Source organism: Vulpes vulpes, chromosome 10 (genome assembly GCF_048418805.1).
Source record: "Vulpes vulpes isolate BD-2025 chromosome 10, VulVul3, whole genome shotgun sequence".
Lineage (NCBI taxonomy): Eukaryota > Metazoa > Chordata > Mammalia > Carnivora > Canidae > Vulpes > Vulpes vulpes.
Window position 1 is genome coordinate 47,917,895 of NC_132789.1, and position 18,693 is coordinate 47,936,587.

The following is an 18,693-nucleotide window of genomic DNA, read 5'->3' on the forward strand; positions in this document are numbered from 1 at the left end:
TGTTAGTTAATTGGATTATATATCCTTGTCACTAACCATTTATCAGCTATCTCATTTGCAAATATCTTCTCCCATTCAGCAGGTTACTTTAGTTTTATTGGTTGTTTATTTTTCTGTGCAGAAGCTTTTTACTTTAATGTAGTCTCAATAGTTTATTTTTGCTTTTATTTAACTTGCCTCAGGAGACATATCTGACATTGCTACAGCCAATGTCAGAGAAATTACTGCCTGTCTTCTAGGATTTTTATTATTTCAGGCTTCACATTTAAGTCTTTAATCCATATTGAGTTTGATCTAGTGAATGGTGTAAGAAAGTGGTCCAGTTTCATTCTTTTGCATATGGCTGTCCAGTTTTCCCAACACCGGTTTTGAAGTGCCTTTTTCCCATTGCATATTCTTTCCTACTTTGTTGAAGATTAATTGGCACTATAATCATGGGTTTATTTCTGGGCTCTGTATTCTGTTTTATTGATCTATGTGTCTATTTTTGTGCCAATAATATACTGTTTTGATTACCACAGATTTGTAGTATATCTTAATATCTGGGATTGTTATATTTCCAGTTTGTTTTTCTTTCCCAAGCTTGCATTGGCTATTTGGGGTCTTCTGTGGTTTCATACAAATTTTAGGATTATTTTGTTCTAGTTCTGTAAAAAATGCTGTTGGTATTTTGATAGGGATTGCATTAAATTTGTACATTGCTTTGGGTAGTAGAGACATTTTAACAATATTTCTTCTTTCCGTCCATGAGCATGGACTATCTTTCCATTTGTTTGTGTCATCTTCAATTTCTTTCATCAACGTTTTATAGTTTTTAGAGTACAGGTCTTTCATCTCCTTGGTTAAATTGATTTTCAGGTATCTTACTATTTTTGGTGCATTGTAAATGGGATTGTTTTCTTAATTACTCTTTCTGTAACTTCATTATTAGTGTATGGAATTGCAACAGATTTCTGTATATTTGATTTTGTACTCTGTGACCGTATTGAATTCATTAATTGGTTTTAGTAGTGTTTTTTAAAATAGAGTCTTTAGGGTTTTTAAAATATGTAGTATTAAATAAATAAATATATAAATAAATAAATAAAATATATAGTATCATGTCATTTGCAAATAATGAGAGTTTTACTTCTTCCTTAGCAATTTGGACACCTATTTCTTTTTGTTGTCTGATTTATTTGGCTAGGATTTCCAGTACTATGTTGAATAAATGCGGTAAGGGTGGACATCTTTGTCTTGTTTCTGATCTGAGAGGAAAATCTCTCACTTTTTTGTTTGTTTGTTTGTTTTTACCAGTGAGGATGATGTTAGCTGTGGGGTTTTCATACATGGCCTTTATTACATTGAGGTATGTTCCTTCTGCTTTGTTGAGGGGTTTTATCATGAAACAATTTTGTACTTTGTCAAATGCTTTTTCTGCCTATGTTGAAATGATCTTATGGTTTTTATCCTTTTGTTGATATGATGTTTTATGTTGATTGATTTGTGAATATTGAACCACCCTTGCATCCTGATGATCTTGTTGAGGTGAGGAGACAGATAGTGTAGTTTCAGGAGGTGGCAGGAGCTACTATTAGTAAGGCAGGATGCCAGGGAGGAGGAAATGCACAAAGAGCAAGCTTTGGAGGTTTGCAGATCCCCTGAATCTTTGGTTGAGTATTGATCTGTGCATGCAAATGAGGAAACCACCTGAGGCTGGGAAAGAATGTTAGAAAGCAGTAGGCCATATAATTCCCAGAGCTCACCCAGAGCTGGGAATATTTTGTGTGCAAAGCCAGAGTTAGAAGACATCATAATACACAAGGAGAGTTCTCAGAAGAGAACCTAATACTATATTAAGCCTACATATACTAAAGGCTGATCCGTATGCAACCTAACACATCTTTAAAAAAATTTTTTTTAGAAAATATCAATATTTGTTTATCCTGGGAGTTCACATATGACTTTTTATATTTTTCATGGTACTTCTGTGGATTTTAACATACAAGCACATGCAAAGCAGATATTTTCCCCCAAAGAACACAAGTTTTATTGCTTTCCAGTTTTGGTTTTTTTTTTAAAAATCTCTAGGCCGCTGATGAAGATATTATCATGATCTTTTTTTTTTTTAAGATTTTATTTATTCATTCATGAGAGACACACAGAGAGAGAGGCAAAGACCATGGCAGAGGGAGAAGCAGGCTCCCTGCATGGAGCCTGACGTGGGACTCGATCCCAGAACCCGAGGATCATGACCTGAGTCAAAGGCAGACGCTCAACCACTGAGCCACCCAGGCACCCCCATCATGATCTTTAAGAACATTTGACTGTTTCTTGAAGCCATAAAACTTAATGCAATAGCTTTGAGAGATGCTTCTGTTTTGTCTAGTTTATTTCCAACTTTGTGGCAGTAAAACTAAAAAATAAAACTATATGTTTAATGTATACAACATGATGATATATGCACACATTGTAAAACTTTACAATTAAGTCAATTAACACTTCCATCACCTTACATAGTTACTTTTTTTGAGTGTGTGACAATAGCTTAAGATCTACTCTCTTAGCAAATTCCAAGTATACAATACAGTATTGTTAACTCTAGTCACTACCTTGTACATCAGATCCTCAGGACTTACTCATCTTATGCTTGAAAATATGTACCCATTGACTAATATCTCCCCATTTCCCCCAATTTCTAGCTCCTGGCAATGGTCATTCTACTGTTTCTATAAATGCAATTTTTTAAAAAAGATTTCACTATAAGTGATACCACATAGTATTTGTCTTTGGCTTATCTCACTTAGCGTAATGCCTTCAACATTCCAGTGTGTGTGTGTGTGTGTTTATCCATTCATTCATTCATTGATGAATAGGTTGTTTTCAAATTTTGGCTATTGTAAAAAATGCTGCAAGGAACATAGGGGTACAGAAATCTCTTCAAGATATTGATTTTGTTTCTCTCAGAATATGTCCAGAAGTAGAACTGCTAGAAAATATGGTAGCTCTTTTAACCTTTTTAAAAAAGATTTTATTTATTTATTCATGAGAGACACAGAGAGAGAGAGAGGCAGAGAAGCAGGCTCCATGCAGGGAGCCCGATGTGGGACTCAATCCCATACTCCAGGATCATGCCTTGAGCCAAAGGCAGATGCATAACTGCTGACCCACCCAGGCATCCCAGTTCTTTTAATCTTTTGAGGAACATCCACACTATTTTCCAGGATGGCTGTAATAATTTACATTCCCACCAAGGATTCCCTTTTGTCCATGTCCTTGCCAACACTTGTTATTTCTTGTGTTTTTTATTTTAGCCATTCTAACAGGTGTGAGGTGACATCTGTGACATCTTGTGGCTTTGATTTGCACTTCCTTGATGATTAGTGATTTTGAGCACCTTTTTATGTACCTGTTAGCTATTTGTATGTCTTCTTTGGAAAAATTACTCTTCAGTTCCTCTGTCATGGTTCACTCTTAAACGGTTTCATGTATATGTGGAAATCCAAGGTATCTGGGGGCAAAACAACAGCTGGAGAGCTGAAAGAGCTAAGCAGGCACTTCAGTTATTCTCTATCACAGTGGAAACAGATTTAACCTATAAAAGCTTACTTGATTTAAATAAGAGGAAAAGCTCTAAGTCTGATAGTTTTATTAACTTGAATCATCGCTATATGAAGTATATGGTTTCTTAACTACTTCCCAGATTTGAGCTAGTGAATCTTTTAGATAAAAGATGGCCTTTGAGGAAGGACCCAGCTGCTCTGCTGAAAATTACATTGCAAATTTTATTACACTGTAAATCTTCCTTTCAGGCTTTTCTCCAAATATTTGTATCCATTTGCCAGTGTGAGAGTGCATTGGGCTAAGGGAAATAACCAGATAAAAAGTAGATTACCAGATACTGGTTGTAAACTGACACTAATTCCTGGAGACTTAAAATGTCACAGTGATCCACTGGTCAAAACAGGAGCCTATGGAGGTGAGGTCATCAATGTAGTTTTAGTTTGGTCCATCTTAGTGAGCCCAGTGGATTCCAAACCCAACCCATGCTTATCACCTCCAGTCCTAGAAAGCATACTTGGAATAGGCATACTTAGCAAGTGGCAAAATCTCCACATTGGTTCCCTAATCCATGGGATGAAGGTGATTATGGTAGCAAAAATCAAGTGGGACCCACTAGAACTGCTTCTCCTTCCCAAAATAATAAACCAAAAGCAATACACATAGAGAGATTAGAGGTTAATGCCACTTGAAGGATTTAGGAGTCGTGATTCTTGTTATATCTCTTCTCAAGTTGTCTATTTGTCTTGTGCAGAAGACAGATAAATCTTAGAAAATGAAATGGATTGTTTTAAACTACTTAATCAGGTAGTCCTAATTATAGCTACTGTTTCTGATGTTGTTTCATTGGTGGAGCAAATCAATACTTTTTAGTGTATCTGCTATCCACCTATTCCTCTGGCAAATACTTTTTTTCTTTATTCCTGTTAGCATGGACCACAAGATGTAGTTTTATTTCATCTCTAAGGGTCAGCACTACCTTCACTGTTCTACTGCAGGGCTACATTATCTAACTCTCTGTCATAATATCTAGTATAAATGGGCTTTAATCTTCATCCCACACAAATGGACACCACAGGACATCTGTGATATCATGCTGACTGGACATGGTGAGCAAGCATTAGTAACTACGCTAGATAATTTGGTAAGATATATGCATGCCAGAGGGTGGAAATAAATTCCACGAAACTCATGGGCCTGTTGCCTCAATAAAATTACTAAGCATCCAGTGGTCTGGAGCATGTCTGGATATCCCAAGGTGAAGGACTAGTTGTTGCATCTGATACTTTAAACCACTAAAAAAGAGGCACAATGCGTATTGGGCTCCTTAGGATAAGGAAGGTAACATATACTTCATTTGGATGTGCTACTTGGACCCACTTATGAGTAACCTGAAAGAAGTTCCAGTTCTGAGTAAGTCCTGGTAGAAAGCTCTGCAACAGATCTAGGTTGCTAAGTTAGTTGTCCTGCCACTTGGGCCATCTGGCCCAGGAGATCCGTGCTATGTGAAGTGTTTGTAGCAAATAGATATACTCTCTGGAGACGCGAGTAGGCAACTCTAGGTTAAGGAGAGTCTATAGGATTCTAAACAAAACTGTTACCACCTGCCAATAATTATTCTTTTGGAAACATCCTCTGGCTTACTATTAGACTAGTAGGGACTTAACATGCGACCGTGGCCACCAACTTAGTTTTGAGTTCAACTGTTCACCATGAACTGGTGTTGTCTGATTTGCTAAGCGACAAAGTTAGGCATGCAGATCTACACTCAATTACAAATGGCCTTAGGAAAAAACAACAACAACAACAACAACAAAAAAACAAATGGCCTTAAGATGTATAAAATTGAATTTGAGCAGATTCTTAAGGCACAAAGAAACTATATGAGAAAATAGTTAAGATACCTGTGGCTCCTACTACTGCCACATGGTCTTCTCTCTCTCAACACATATCTATGACATCAAGTATAGTTATTTATCACTGGTTAACTGAGAAAGAATAAACTTGATCCTGCTTTTCAGATAGTTCTATATGGTATTCCAGCATCATCTCAAAGTTCACAGCTGGAGTCTAGAGCCCTGCTCATGCATGGCCTTGATAGGCAGTGGTGAAAGTCTCAGTAGGCATAACTTTGAGCAGTCAACTAGTTGTGTAGCCTGGAAGGAAAATGTTTAGAGGTGTAGATTTTTGCTGATTCACTGGCAGTGGGTAATGGTTTGGCTGAATGGTTGGGGACTTGTAAGGAATACAATTGGAAAATCAGTGACAAGAAGTCTAGGAAAGATATATGTAAGTAAGTTTCTCTGAATGGACACAGAATATGAATATAAATGAGTCTCATGCAAATACTCCCCAAAGAGCAATATCAGAAGAAACGTTATTAAGTGGACAAGATGATCTATTCCATGGGTGTCGGTCTCTTTCAAAAGCCTCCTTGCTACTGCTATAAACTGTCATTTGTCACTGACTCAAGAGCCATGAAACTATTGAAGGCTAACTTGTCAGAGGGCATGAACGGTAAAATCTCATATCTTTCACCGTTCTGGAAAATAAGATTGTTTTAGACTGGTGTAATTTCTTTTTTAAATAATTTTTTAAAAATCTTATTTATTTATTCATGAGACACAGAGAGAGAGAGAGGCAGAGACACAGGCAGAGGGAGAAGCAGGCTCCCCATGGGGAGCTTGATGTGGTATTCAATCCCAGGACCCCAGGATCACGACCTGAGCTGAAGGCAGATGCTCAACCACTGATCCACCCAGGGATCCCTCTTTAGTCTTTTCAAAGAGAACAATGTATATACCTATGATATAGAATAACATTTTAATAAACAAGTAAATGTTTTATTAAGTTTGAGAAATTAATTCCATCTATTCTATCATAACTATTACTTTATATGCATAGATCTCTTTCTCATTTGTAATGACAAGAACTGGGTTAGGATGCTTTGGTTATAATAACAGAAACAAACCTCTTTCTACTTTATGCAAAAAAGGATAATTTATTACAAAATTACAAGGGTACCTTACCAAAGCCCAGAATAAGAGTTAAAAACAGGACACTAAAAAATGTCAAATCTTGCTAGCTTAAGCAAACGGGGGAATTTATTATTAGGATACAAGGGTGCCATACCAAGCCAAGGGCAGTCTTCATAAAGGACTGGAAGAAGGAAATGGAGGACTATTAGAAAGCCAAGAATCACATTCTCTCATCTCCGTTTTTTACTTTCCAAGTGATTTACTGCTCTCTTACTGCAGATTTATTATTTTTCCTTCACAAACTGCAAGGTGGGACATGGCACCCCATAGCTCCCCAGTTTGTTTCCTCTATCCCAAAGACTAGTCAGATCAAGGCCAGCATCTCTTATCTCCAACCCCAAATTCCCAGGAATGTTTTAGCATTTTACCAAAATTAGAGATGACTTTTCTAGGATAGGTAGTAAGACATAAGATGGTAGGACACCAAGAGACAGAGAACAATTTACATATATTCTGTTCCTTACAGACCCTGAGCTGAAATAGCTTATTTAGACATAGGAGGTGGATGAGAGGTGTTCTCACAACTGATAACTAGCAGAAATGATGAGGTGCTTCAGAAGAGAGAGGTGTTCTAATCCTTTTTAATATTTCCCATGGAACAGAAATGATAGGCCTGGGCAATACTTCTTTCTTAATCGAGACAAGTTTCTTTTCATTTATTGTAATAGGTATGATTTATCTATTGGGAACATATGTCCAGGTGTTGGTATGAGTGACTTAAGCACAAAAGTTATTATAATTAATCATTTTCCCCCAAAAGAGACTAATTACATGGGGAGTATTTAGGAGAAAGGGGGGAAAAAGTCTAATTTCATGGTATGTATCAGAAATCCTTCAGGGCCAAACATAGACATCCAACCAAGGGGCTCTCAGATTATCTTCATTAAGAGTTTTTAGAAAAACTCATCAAACTCAGTAAATTTCCTTCATAACTCATTTGGAATTATTCCTAATAAAATGATAAAAATATGTAAAAAAAGAAGGGGGGGATCTCTCAGATTAGGGAGGAACTCTGATTCATCTAGCTTGAATCAACTGCTTAAGAACATAGCTGCCCACATGTCCATCATAGTGGAATAAGGATTGGGAAACCATTCTAAGAAGCACATATAGGAAAGGGCAAAGAAAATTATTTTCTGGATTTTTCAGTGTTCCAGGCTCCCCTTAAAGAGCAAAATTATATTGTCCACCAAAATCATGACAAAATAAGTTTGAATGGTAGGAGATTTATGTACTTAAAAATCAGAAATGCTGATGGAAGTGTTCTGCTCGGCCCACCCAGATTGAAATAAAATTGAAAATGTCAAAAGTATAAGGAAATGCTATGAATGTTTTATTCCAAAATCTATTTGTGCTGAAGATTTCTTAAAGTATTTCTCTTGTATGTTGAAGTAGATTCATGTTATATATTATGTCCTTTGATGAGATACAAGGAATTAAGCTTAATGTTCATGATGTCACTCTATTCTTCCTACAATTTTGTTTCTAGAAATAAGAATTGAATTGGTGAGGGAAGTAGGACCACTCAAAGGTAAAGAACAAGAAAAGTAATAGTATGAGCATGTTAAGAAACTCAGAAGCTGGTAATTTAGTTTTAACTTTCCATGATTTCAGTGTAACAAAGTTTAAAAAGAAAAAAGTCATTCAATATTGTGTTGAAGGTTTTGTATTTCAACCTCTGTATGTCTTCGTGAAAATATTTCCTTAATGCTGTCATCTTTCTGATCATCATAAAGTGTCATATTCAGTTCATTTTCAGTACAGTCTTCTAATGAAATTGTTGACAGGTATGAAAATACTTTTTCCATTAGAGGTTCCCTGAGAAAAGGCATTGTAGAGCTCTTTTTTGCTAGAGTATCATCAGAAAACCAGTCATCAGCTGCTTCTATACTTTGGCTGTAATAAGAATCAGATGGTAGTGTTGATAAACTTAAGGTAACACTGCTGGGATGTGTTGCCGAGCTAGTCTCTGAGGGGTCACAAATGACCTTTCTTGTTGCAAAGCAGAATTCATCTTTAGTGTGATCTTTAATTGCTGTAAAAGAAAAATAGATTTGCTATTAATATTACATATTCATGAGCCAAATCTTACTTATAAGGACAATGTTTCTTTTTAAAATTCAGACTCGTTTTAGGGTTAAAATGGTTAGGAGGATGCAATAGTGAAAATTCTGAGTTGCTATCATCATCTTTACAATGTTAAATGTGCAATTGGGGATTAATAATTTCATAATAATCAAGAGTAGAAAAGGCTACTCTAAAATCAACCTGTTTTAATAGGAGAAGATTCTAAGCAGGCTAGAAAGCTCAGTTCTGGAATGTCCCTTAATATCAGAAAACATAGTTTCTTAAATATTTATAGATAAGTATTGCCTTATTTTTAAAAATAAATTTAAAAACACATGCCTCTGTAAGAAGGCAGATTACAGATTGTTTGGTCAATAGAAGGAAGGACCTATGGGTTGGCTTTACACCACTTAAAGTAACAACTAACATTGTTAGAGTGCCTTAAAATATGTAAAGCAGTTTGATATATTGCCATATCTCATTTACCCTCTCAATAACTTTTCAAGGTAGTTATTATTCACAAAGGAGAAGATCGAGATTTAGAGACTGATGACTCATCACAAATCAGATACACAATAGACTTCATCTAGACTTCTAGTACTCTAAGACTCATGCTTCTCCTATTACATTATTTATGCTGCACAGTTGGTATTTAAAAATGTTAAGTTTTAGAAAATATCACACTATATAGTATCCTAAGTATCTTTTATAATATGTTATATATATTGGCCTTTGATATTAATGTATAACAGAAATATTATGTAGGAGGGTAATGTTTTGAGGTACTAAGACATAATATGCAACATCTGGAGGATTATAAAATACTTATGTCTTTTGACCCTCCAGGATTATTATATGGCATTGACAATGATACTTTTTTTTTTTCTTTTTAAGAGGAGGAGAGAGAGAGAAGGAGGAGAAGGAGAGGAGAGGTGGAAGGAAAGAGAGAGAGAATCTTAAAGAGGCTACATGCCCAGTGTGGAGCCCTATGCCAGGCTCAGTCTCACAACCCTGAGATATGACCTGAGCTGAAATTAAGAATTGAACACTTAACCAACTGAACCACCTAGGTGCCCCTGACTATGATACCTTTGTGTACAAATAAGGAACAAAAATTTGTTTCACATTTTAATTTAAGATGTGACATTGCAAGTTTTTGTTATTGTTTTGTTTTTAAGATTTTATTTATTTAGGGATCCCTGGGTGGCGCAGCGGTTTGGCGCCTGCCTTTGGCCCAGGGCGCGATCCTGGAGACCCGGGATCGAATCCCACGTCGGGCTCCCGGTGCATGGAGCCTGCTTCTCCCTCTGCCTGTGTCTCTGCCTCTTTCTCTCTCTCTCTCTGTGTGTGTGACTATTATAAATAAATAAATAAAAAAAAATTAAAAAAAAAAAAAAGATTTTATTTATTTATTCATGAGAAATACAGAGAGTGAAGCAGAGACATAGGCAGAGGGAGAGGCAGGCTCCCCCCAATGGGGAGCCCAATGCGGGACTCAATCCCAGGGTCACAATCTGCACCAAAGGCAGATGTTCAACCACTGAGCTACCCAGGTGCCCCAAGTTTTTGTTTTTTAAGAAATATATGCCCACCCACATACTAACACATTAATGCTTCCCTTCAATTTCCATGATATTAAAAGAATATTTAGATAACATTTAGGTAGGCCTCTTCGTTCTTTAAGATACAAATTGCTCTAAGTTGATTATGATTTCTTCTAATAAATTGTTGAGAAAAATTACCTTTTATACGTGCTGTTTCCTTTTTTCTTTGCTCCTCCTACATAAAAAAAGTTATTTGTATTTAAAAACTGGTTTCTAGGTAATTTCTTTAATATATTTAACATATATTTATATAAGAATAATTTATTTTAACATCATAATAAATTTTTGATGGAATGTTTTTTTTTTCCATGATATGAGTTTATTTCACCAAAATATATTTACAGAAAAAAAAAGTGTTTAGGTATCATCTGGAAAGAATGTGAATTGGTTCAAGAAGGCAGTCTCAGGTAGGGAATGGAAGGGTGAAATAGAGTTCATCAGGATTATTTCTCTCCCTCCCAACTAACTCAGAGTCATTTGTTAGAACTAGAAAGGGCTAAAAAAGTAATTAGAATTCCTAGACTTACTCATTCCATTAACCACCAACAACAAAAAAGTGAATTCAGGCTGAAGACTTTTACTAAAATGCAACTATACTTTTGAAGCAAATAAAACAGTTGCTCAAACAATACATTCCAGATGTGTTCTAGGAACTGTCATGGTGTAGTAGTTCTCAAACTCCAGGGCATCAGAATCACCTGGTGTGCTTATTAAAATGCTGATACTTGGACATAATATCAGACTCTACTATTTAACAGATTCTCTGGCAGGGGCTTGGGGGTATGCATTGTAACATACAAGCAGTTCTGATTCAGTCTTTCCTTAGACCACTAGATAAACAGTGGGCTACTGCATAGGGTGTTTGGGATGCAGTGTGTGTGTGGGAGAGATAATGACATTATCTTCTTGTGTTTTGGGGGAACAGTGTTAATACTCCATGCTGATCTGATTTGTCTTGTTCCCCAAAATGGTTTGTTTTGGATATACATATATATAGGGTGTGTGTGTGAGGGCATGTGTGTGTATATATGTCACATGTGTGTATACACACACACACACATATGTATATAGAATAACATATAAACACTTTTTTTCAGAATCAACTTTCTTATTTGTCACTTTAATCTTTTATAAATATAAATGCCAGTATAGGCTCCTGACTTACCTTACCTGGATCAATTCAATTTGTGACTCCTATATTAATTATATTAGAATGCTGCCCCTCAGACTTTAATGTGCCTATGTCTTACCTGGGAAGTTTGTTCAAATGCATGTCTCAAGTGGGGTCTGAGATTGTGCATCTCTAATAGATGTGACCAGGAAATGACAATCTCACTGGTCTGGGGACCACAGAATAAGGCCCTAGATGATTGAAATTCCACCCAAACTTAAGGGAATAGCAAAATGAACATTCTTACATATTGCTGCCCATTATTAGGAAGAGTTTTTCTTGAGGGAAAATATAACAAATCTACTTCTAGAAATGTATTATTCCAAGTTAATAATTTTGGATTTGTGTAAATATTCAGTTGCCAGAAAGTCTTTTACAACATTGCTAAGCATTTTTAAAATCTGCATTTTAAAATTCTAAATGCAAAGAAATACTTAAATGTATTGATACATAGATACTAATACAATCAATATTCTTCCAACTATTAAAAATAATGCTATAGTTTCAGAAGTAAGAGCTCAAAAAATGACAGGGACATATAAAAAAAGAGAAACAACCTTGAAAGGAGTTCCCATTGGTTAAATTTGGAAAAATTTGAACATCAAAATAAGTATAACAATGGATTATCATCTGCTGAATAACAGAAACCCATAAGTCTACACAAATTAATAAATAAAATAAAGAGAGCTTTTTTCTTATAGTAGAAAGCCAAATGACAAATATAGATGGAACTACTAGAATGGTTTTATTTATTTATCAGCTATTAAGCTGGTAAGTAGAGTTTGATGAAGAAAAGATATTTACATGGTTACAAAGTGTCATCACACAGATTATTTCATTGTTAGGGTAAAAATAGGAATAATACAATGGGTGAAGAACAGATATCATCCTGATTGTGTGATCAACTAAAATCATTAGAGGAAGTAGATGAACATTGTATGTCTTCAGAAGTGATAAAATGAATCTGATCACAAGGAAAGTCAAAATGAGTCTATGATTTATAAAATAACTGACTGTATTCTTCAAAAATGTCAATATCAGAAAAACAACAAAAGGAAATTTTAAAATATTTTGAACTGAATAATGATGAAAACAAAACACAAAAATTGGTGGGATGCAGCAAAAGCAGTACTTAGAGGAAAATTTAAACATTAAATGTTTATATTATAAAAGAGGAAAACTCTAAGAATAATAAAATTGCATATTCCTAGCAAGACTGATTTAGGAAAAGAGAGATATAATGAGGAATAAAATGAGTACCATTATTAAAGATTCTACAGACATCAGAAGGATAATAAGTGGATACTATTAAAAACAGAAGACATTTCACAGTTGTTTTGTGACCAGAATAACTGTGATTTTAAAATCTAACAAAGAGGGGCTCAGTCGGTTAAGCATCTGCCTTCAACTCAAGTCATGATCCCAGGGTCCTGGGATTGAGCCCAGCATCAGTCTCCCGGCTCAGCGGGGAGTCTGCTTCTCCCTCTGCCACTCCCCCTGATCATGTTTTCTTTCTTTCTCTCTCTCTCTCTCTCAAACAAATAAATAAAATCTTTTAAAAAATCTAACAAAGCTATTACAAGATAAGAAAATTGTAGAATAATGCCCCTCATGATCATAGATGTAAAAGTGATTTAAAATATATCAGTAAATCAAATCCAATGGGGTTTATTCCAGGAATACAAGCTTGGTTTAACATTTGAAATACAATGTAATTCACATTAACAAAAGAAAAAAATCCATGTAAACAATGTCAAAAGATGTGGAAAAACCATTTGGCAAATTCAGCAAACTTCATGACTTAAAAAACAAAACCAAAAAATCTCTCATTAGACTAAGAATAGAAGGGAATTTCCTTGACCTGATAATATGCATCTACAAAAATTCCATAGCTAACCTTCTACTCACTGATGAAGAGTTGAATGTTTTCTCTCTTGACATCAGTGATTCAAAAAGGCTAACTGTTCTCAACACTTCTAATTCATCATTATATTGGAGGTCTTATCCAGCATAACAAGATGAGAAAATAAAATAAAAGCATAAAGTTTGGACAATAAGTAAAATTGATGTTTTTCATAGATGATATGATTGTGTTGAAGAAAACCCTATGGAGTCCACACAAAAAAAAAAGCTGCTAAAAGTAATAAGTAAATTTATTTATAAAGGTCACAGAACACAGGTCAACATAAATATCAATTATAATAAAGATTGCAATTTGCTCCAAACTGATCTATAAACTAAATATAATTTCCATCACAATCTCAACAAGATTTTTTGTAGCTAGAGATTCATTTATCTTAAAATGTATATGAATAGGCAAAAAAAAAACAAGAAAAGAAAAAAAAAGAAAGAAAGAAAGAAAGAAAGAAAGAAAGAAAGAAAGAAAGAAAAAAAGAAAACCCAAATATTGAAAAAGAAGAATGAAATTAGAGGAATCATCCTGCTCAATTTTATGAGTTACCATGTAGCTTGAGTATGGTACTGGTAGAAATAGACAGAGGTCAACAGTACAGACAGAGAATCCAGAAATAGACCCACACATATTTGCCTTACAGATTTTTGACAAAAGCTGCAAAATCAATTCAGTGTAAAAAGGATAGCCTTTCCAATAAATAGTGCTGGAACAATTAGACATCAGTAGCCAAAAAAATGAAATTTGAGTTAAACCTCACACTTTATTTTAAAAATTAACTAAAAGTCAATCAAAGAAATATAAAATATAAAACTTACAGCAAAATAATATTGAGAAAGGACAAAGTTGGAGAATTTCCTGAAATTAAAACTTACTTCAAAGCTGCAATGATTAAGAAGATGTAGTACTGATATAAGGACAGATATATAGATCAATGAAATAGAACTGATATTCCAAAAATAAACGTTCACATTTATAGTCAATTGATTTTCGACAAGTGTTCCAAGACAATCATTGGGGAAAGAATAGTCTTTTCAACAAATGGTGTTGGGACCATTTGTACCAGATATGTACATGCAAATGAATGAAGTTGGGCCCATACCTCACACCATATACAAAAACTAACTCAAAATAGATCAAACACTTAAATATAACTATTAAAACTTTTAGAAGAAAAACATAAATCTTTACCACCTTAGAGAAAGGTTTTAGACATGACACTGAAGCTTTTAATCTTGATGAAGTCCCAATAGTTCATTTTTGCTTTTGTTTCCCTTGCCTCCATGTCTAAGTAAGAAGTTGCTAGAGCCGATGTTAGAGGTCGCTGCCTGTGTTCTCCTTTAGGATTTTGATGGTTTTCTGTCTCACATTTACATCTTTCATCCATTTGGAATGTATTTGTATGTGTGGTATAAGAAAGTGGTCTGGTTTCATTCTTTTGCTGTCCAGTTTTCCCAACACCATTTGATGAAAAGACTGTCTTTTTTTCCCATTGGATATTCTTTCCTGCTTTGTCAAAGATTATTTGACCATATTAGTTGCGTGTCCATTTCTGGGTTTTCTATTCTGTTCCATTGATCTATGTGTCTGTTTTTGTGCCAGTACCATATTATTTTGATTACTACAGCTTTGTAGAATATCTTGATATCTGGGATTGTGATACCTCCAGTTTTGTTCTTATCAAGATTGCTTTGGCTATTTGAGGTCTTTTAATTTTAGGCTTATTTGCAAAATGTAAAAATTGATTTGTTCATAAAATAGAATACTGTAAAAAAAGTCTATAATAAACTATGATTATATATATGTTTACATGAATCTCAGAAACAGTACAAAACCTACATGAATCTCAGTACAAAAAAGTAAGAGTATATTAGACATGTAGTCTAAAAATATGTAAAACTTAATAATACATTGTTCAAGGATCTACAGTATTTGTGGTAAAGCCATAAAGAAAAGCAAAGAAATGATTAACTGCAATTATAGGATAATGGGTTGACGGGTGGGGATATTGACTCTAAGAGATAAATGAAGACTCAGGACACCTCAAAGGTAATGGTAATATTCTATTTCTTATTTTGGGTGGTGGGTATAAATAATTACATTTATTAGTCTTTAAGTTGTTTGTGGGTGGGTACTCTTGTTTGTATACTGTATTTCACAATAAATGCTTTTTTGGAAATTAAGCTTTAATTAATTAGTTAATTAATTAAAATTTAATTAATTAGTTAATTAATTAAAAAGATATTAAGCCATATCTTTTGTTACAATTTTTATTCTCCTGACTACCTCTAGGAGGTGACGAAGAGGCCGATACAGAGGCAGAAACTGAGATGAGAAAAAGAGGGACGATATGAAAAAGAATCCTTTGGTACTTAAATTGATTGTGGATGAAGTCAGCACTACCTTATTCTTTTCCTACCATATTTTCATACTATGTTTTGTTCTTTTTTTTCTGAATTAGGTTCCTATCAGTGACTATCAAGAGTCCTGAATAATATTTTATATTTAATTGTATATTATTTATCTCTCCCATTAGACTATAAGTTTCATGGGAACAGGGACTCTTATCTTTCCTGTTCACTACCAAATTTCCATTTGCCTAGAACAGTACCTGGCATATATGCCTTTATTCGGTATTTGTTGAATGAAAAATAAATGAACAGTACTACTATATGTGCACTTCTTCCATCATAGCACTCATGACATTTTTGTAATTGTCTGTTTGTCTGTATCTATCATTAGGTATGAAGACATCATTATACTGAAGTACCTAGCAAAATGCCTAGCATGTGATGGGTACTCAGTAAATTCAATTAATATTAAATGCATGCATAGAAACATTTTTCTCTGAATGAAATCTCAATTTCAAACAATCTTTTATTTGAAAGTCAGAGCTATTAATCTTTAGAATTGATTTGATCATTAAATCTACCTGCTTAAAACCCTTCAGTAATCATAATGGTAAATTTGTAATGTGCTCACTATGTGAGCATAATTCTGAGTGTTTTTTTAATACTAATTAATTTACTTCCCATAACGATTCTTTAGAGATGAAATCATCCTTATTTACAGATGAGGAAACAGATACACAGAAGTTAAGTGATTTGCCTAAGATTACACAGCTAGTAGTGGTAGAGCCAGGATTCTAACCTGCATTAACTGGCTTTACAGTCTATGCTCTTGACCATAATCCCATAATGCCTCCAGTGGATCTGTAAAGCCTATGGAGTAAAATTCCAAACCCCAGGCTATAAATGAGTTTTCTCATAACCTTATCTCCAGGATCATCCCCCACCACTTCCCTCTATGAACTCTAGGCCCCAAACATTTTTACTGAACATGTTACTTTCATAGCTGCAAGCCTTTGAACACAGAATGGATGTCCTTCGCTCTCTTTCCTCCTGGCAAACTTCTATTGGTTTCTCAAAATCCAGCTAAAAATTTCTCTGTGAAGCTTTCCTCAATTTATGCTTCCTTGTCTGTATTTCTTCAATTTTGTGGCTCTTACCACATTATGTTGTAATTTTTAGTTTATGTTTTTCTTCTCTACTAACTTTGGGCTCATCTAGGTCTGAACTCATATCTTTTGTGCCAAAACTAGTCATATTTAAGACACTTGAAAAATATTTGTTAAGCCAGTGAACGCTGAGTTCAACTTGAGTTCAATATTCAATATGTACAATGAAACTTTGATATCCTATCAATTTGTTGCTATTTACTAATGCTATCATAATAATAATGATACCATAAACCACTAATATTAGTTTTGTTTAGTTATATCACAGTTTTAAATTTCTATTGGTATCTCCCTTATTTTACTTTGTCCATGTAACACTGTTTTGACACCACATAACAGGAAGTTAACTATGTGTCTGGCTTTCCCACTTTTATTATTCTAGCATATCTTATCATCCTTAATAGGGGGTTCCCAGAGTTTAGAATGCAATGAAGTCTTAATAAATCCTTGTTAAATTGTACTTAATTTCAATTAGTTGGTTTTGTTAAATTATTTGGTTATCTGAGTATCCTCTTACTTCCAAATCACTTTCCTAAAATAGGCCTGGTAATTTTGCTTTGCTTTTCTTACACCATTTATCTTCATTCCTATAGCAATCTCAATATGAGGAGTATAGGTTCTCAGTCTAGAGATATACAGAAGCAATTATAAAAGCAGACATTTTCAATTAGCTTTTCAGTTTCCTATAATATAAAAACTAACTAGCTTAGGTAATTTAAATTTAGCTCCATGTTACTATCTCTCAAATTTAAAAATAACAGTGGATACTCTGTCCTTCAAATTTAAAGATAACAATGTTAATGACATAGTATCATATAAATTATTTGAAAAGATTTCTATAAAATATTATACACTACCTGTAATTGGAATCCTCCAGTGTGAAAATTTCGAGAAATAAAGACACATTGAGAATGAGCTTTAATATTTGCCTTTGATGATCTTTGCCTGCATCGCTCATCAGTTGCTTTAAATTTGGAATTTTGAAATATTTCTCTGAAAAATATATGGTAGAGAATATTATTAAACATGAGTTCCATTATAAACCACTTAAATTATTATTTCCAATAGTTATACACAAAGGTTCAAATTAAAAAATATTACTATATTCTTATTTTTATAACACAAACCAACATATATATTCCCTTTTCATATGTTACTGATTCATTACACCTATTTTATTCATAGAATACACATTTTTAACAAATATTTTATTTATTTATTCATGAGACACACACACACACACAGAGGCAGAGACACAGGCAGAGGGAGAAGTAGGCTCCATTCAGGAAGCCTGATGTGGGACTTGATCCTAGGACCCCAGGATCACAATGTGAGCCAAAGGCAGATGCTCTCATGGAGGTTAAACACTATTAAGGAAGACAGATATTAATAAAACACTGACAAGAAAATGAAAAATTATGATTTTGGAAAACGTTGTCAAGGAAAGGTGCCTGGTGTACTGTGGGAATATGTAGCAAAGAGAATACATCTGGTTAGAGAGGTTAGGGAAGGCTTTTCTGAGGAAAAGATGCTTGAATTGAGCATCTGAAGTAATAATAAGTTATTAGGTAGAGTATTGTGAAGGAAGGGAGATGCAGAAGAAAGAATATTCCAGTCAGAAAAAATATCAGTATAAAGACCTAGGGGCCAGATTAGGAGAGTGAAGCAGAAGCAGTGAAAGCAAGAGGAAGTGGGAGATGAAATGGGCAGACCATGTAGGGCCTTAAAAGTCATATCATTTGTCTTTATCCTAAAAGCAATGGGAAGTCCTTTATAATATAGTGAGGATGGGATGAAATGGTTGGGTGACTTGATTAGAAGTGTGAAGAGATATAATGAGGACA

The 18,693-nt window shown here is 34.4% G+C and overlaps 1 protein-coding gene across 1 annotated transcript in view; it reads right to left on the reverse strand.

The window, feature by feature from the left end:
* Positions 1-2,097: 2,097 nt before the first annotated feature.
* The window catches only part of C10H1orf185 (chromosome 10 C1orf185 homolog), a 29,327-nt gene continuing 12,731 nt past the window's right edge, over positions 2,098-18,693 (reverse strand). The window contains exons 3-5 of the mRNA XM_072722472.1: positions 17,707-17,842; positions 10,388-10,424; positions 2,098-8,613 (exon numbers count right to left, since the gene is read on the reverse strand). Coding sequence (XP_072578573.1) covers positions 8,219-8,613; positions 10,388-10,424; positions 17,707-17,842 — 568 coding nt within the window. The 3' untranslated portion in view covers positions 2,098-8,218. The remainder of the gene's footprint in view (positions 8,614-10,387; positions 10,425-17,706; positions 17,843-18,693) is intronic.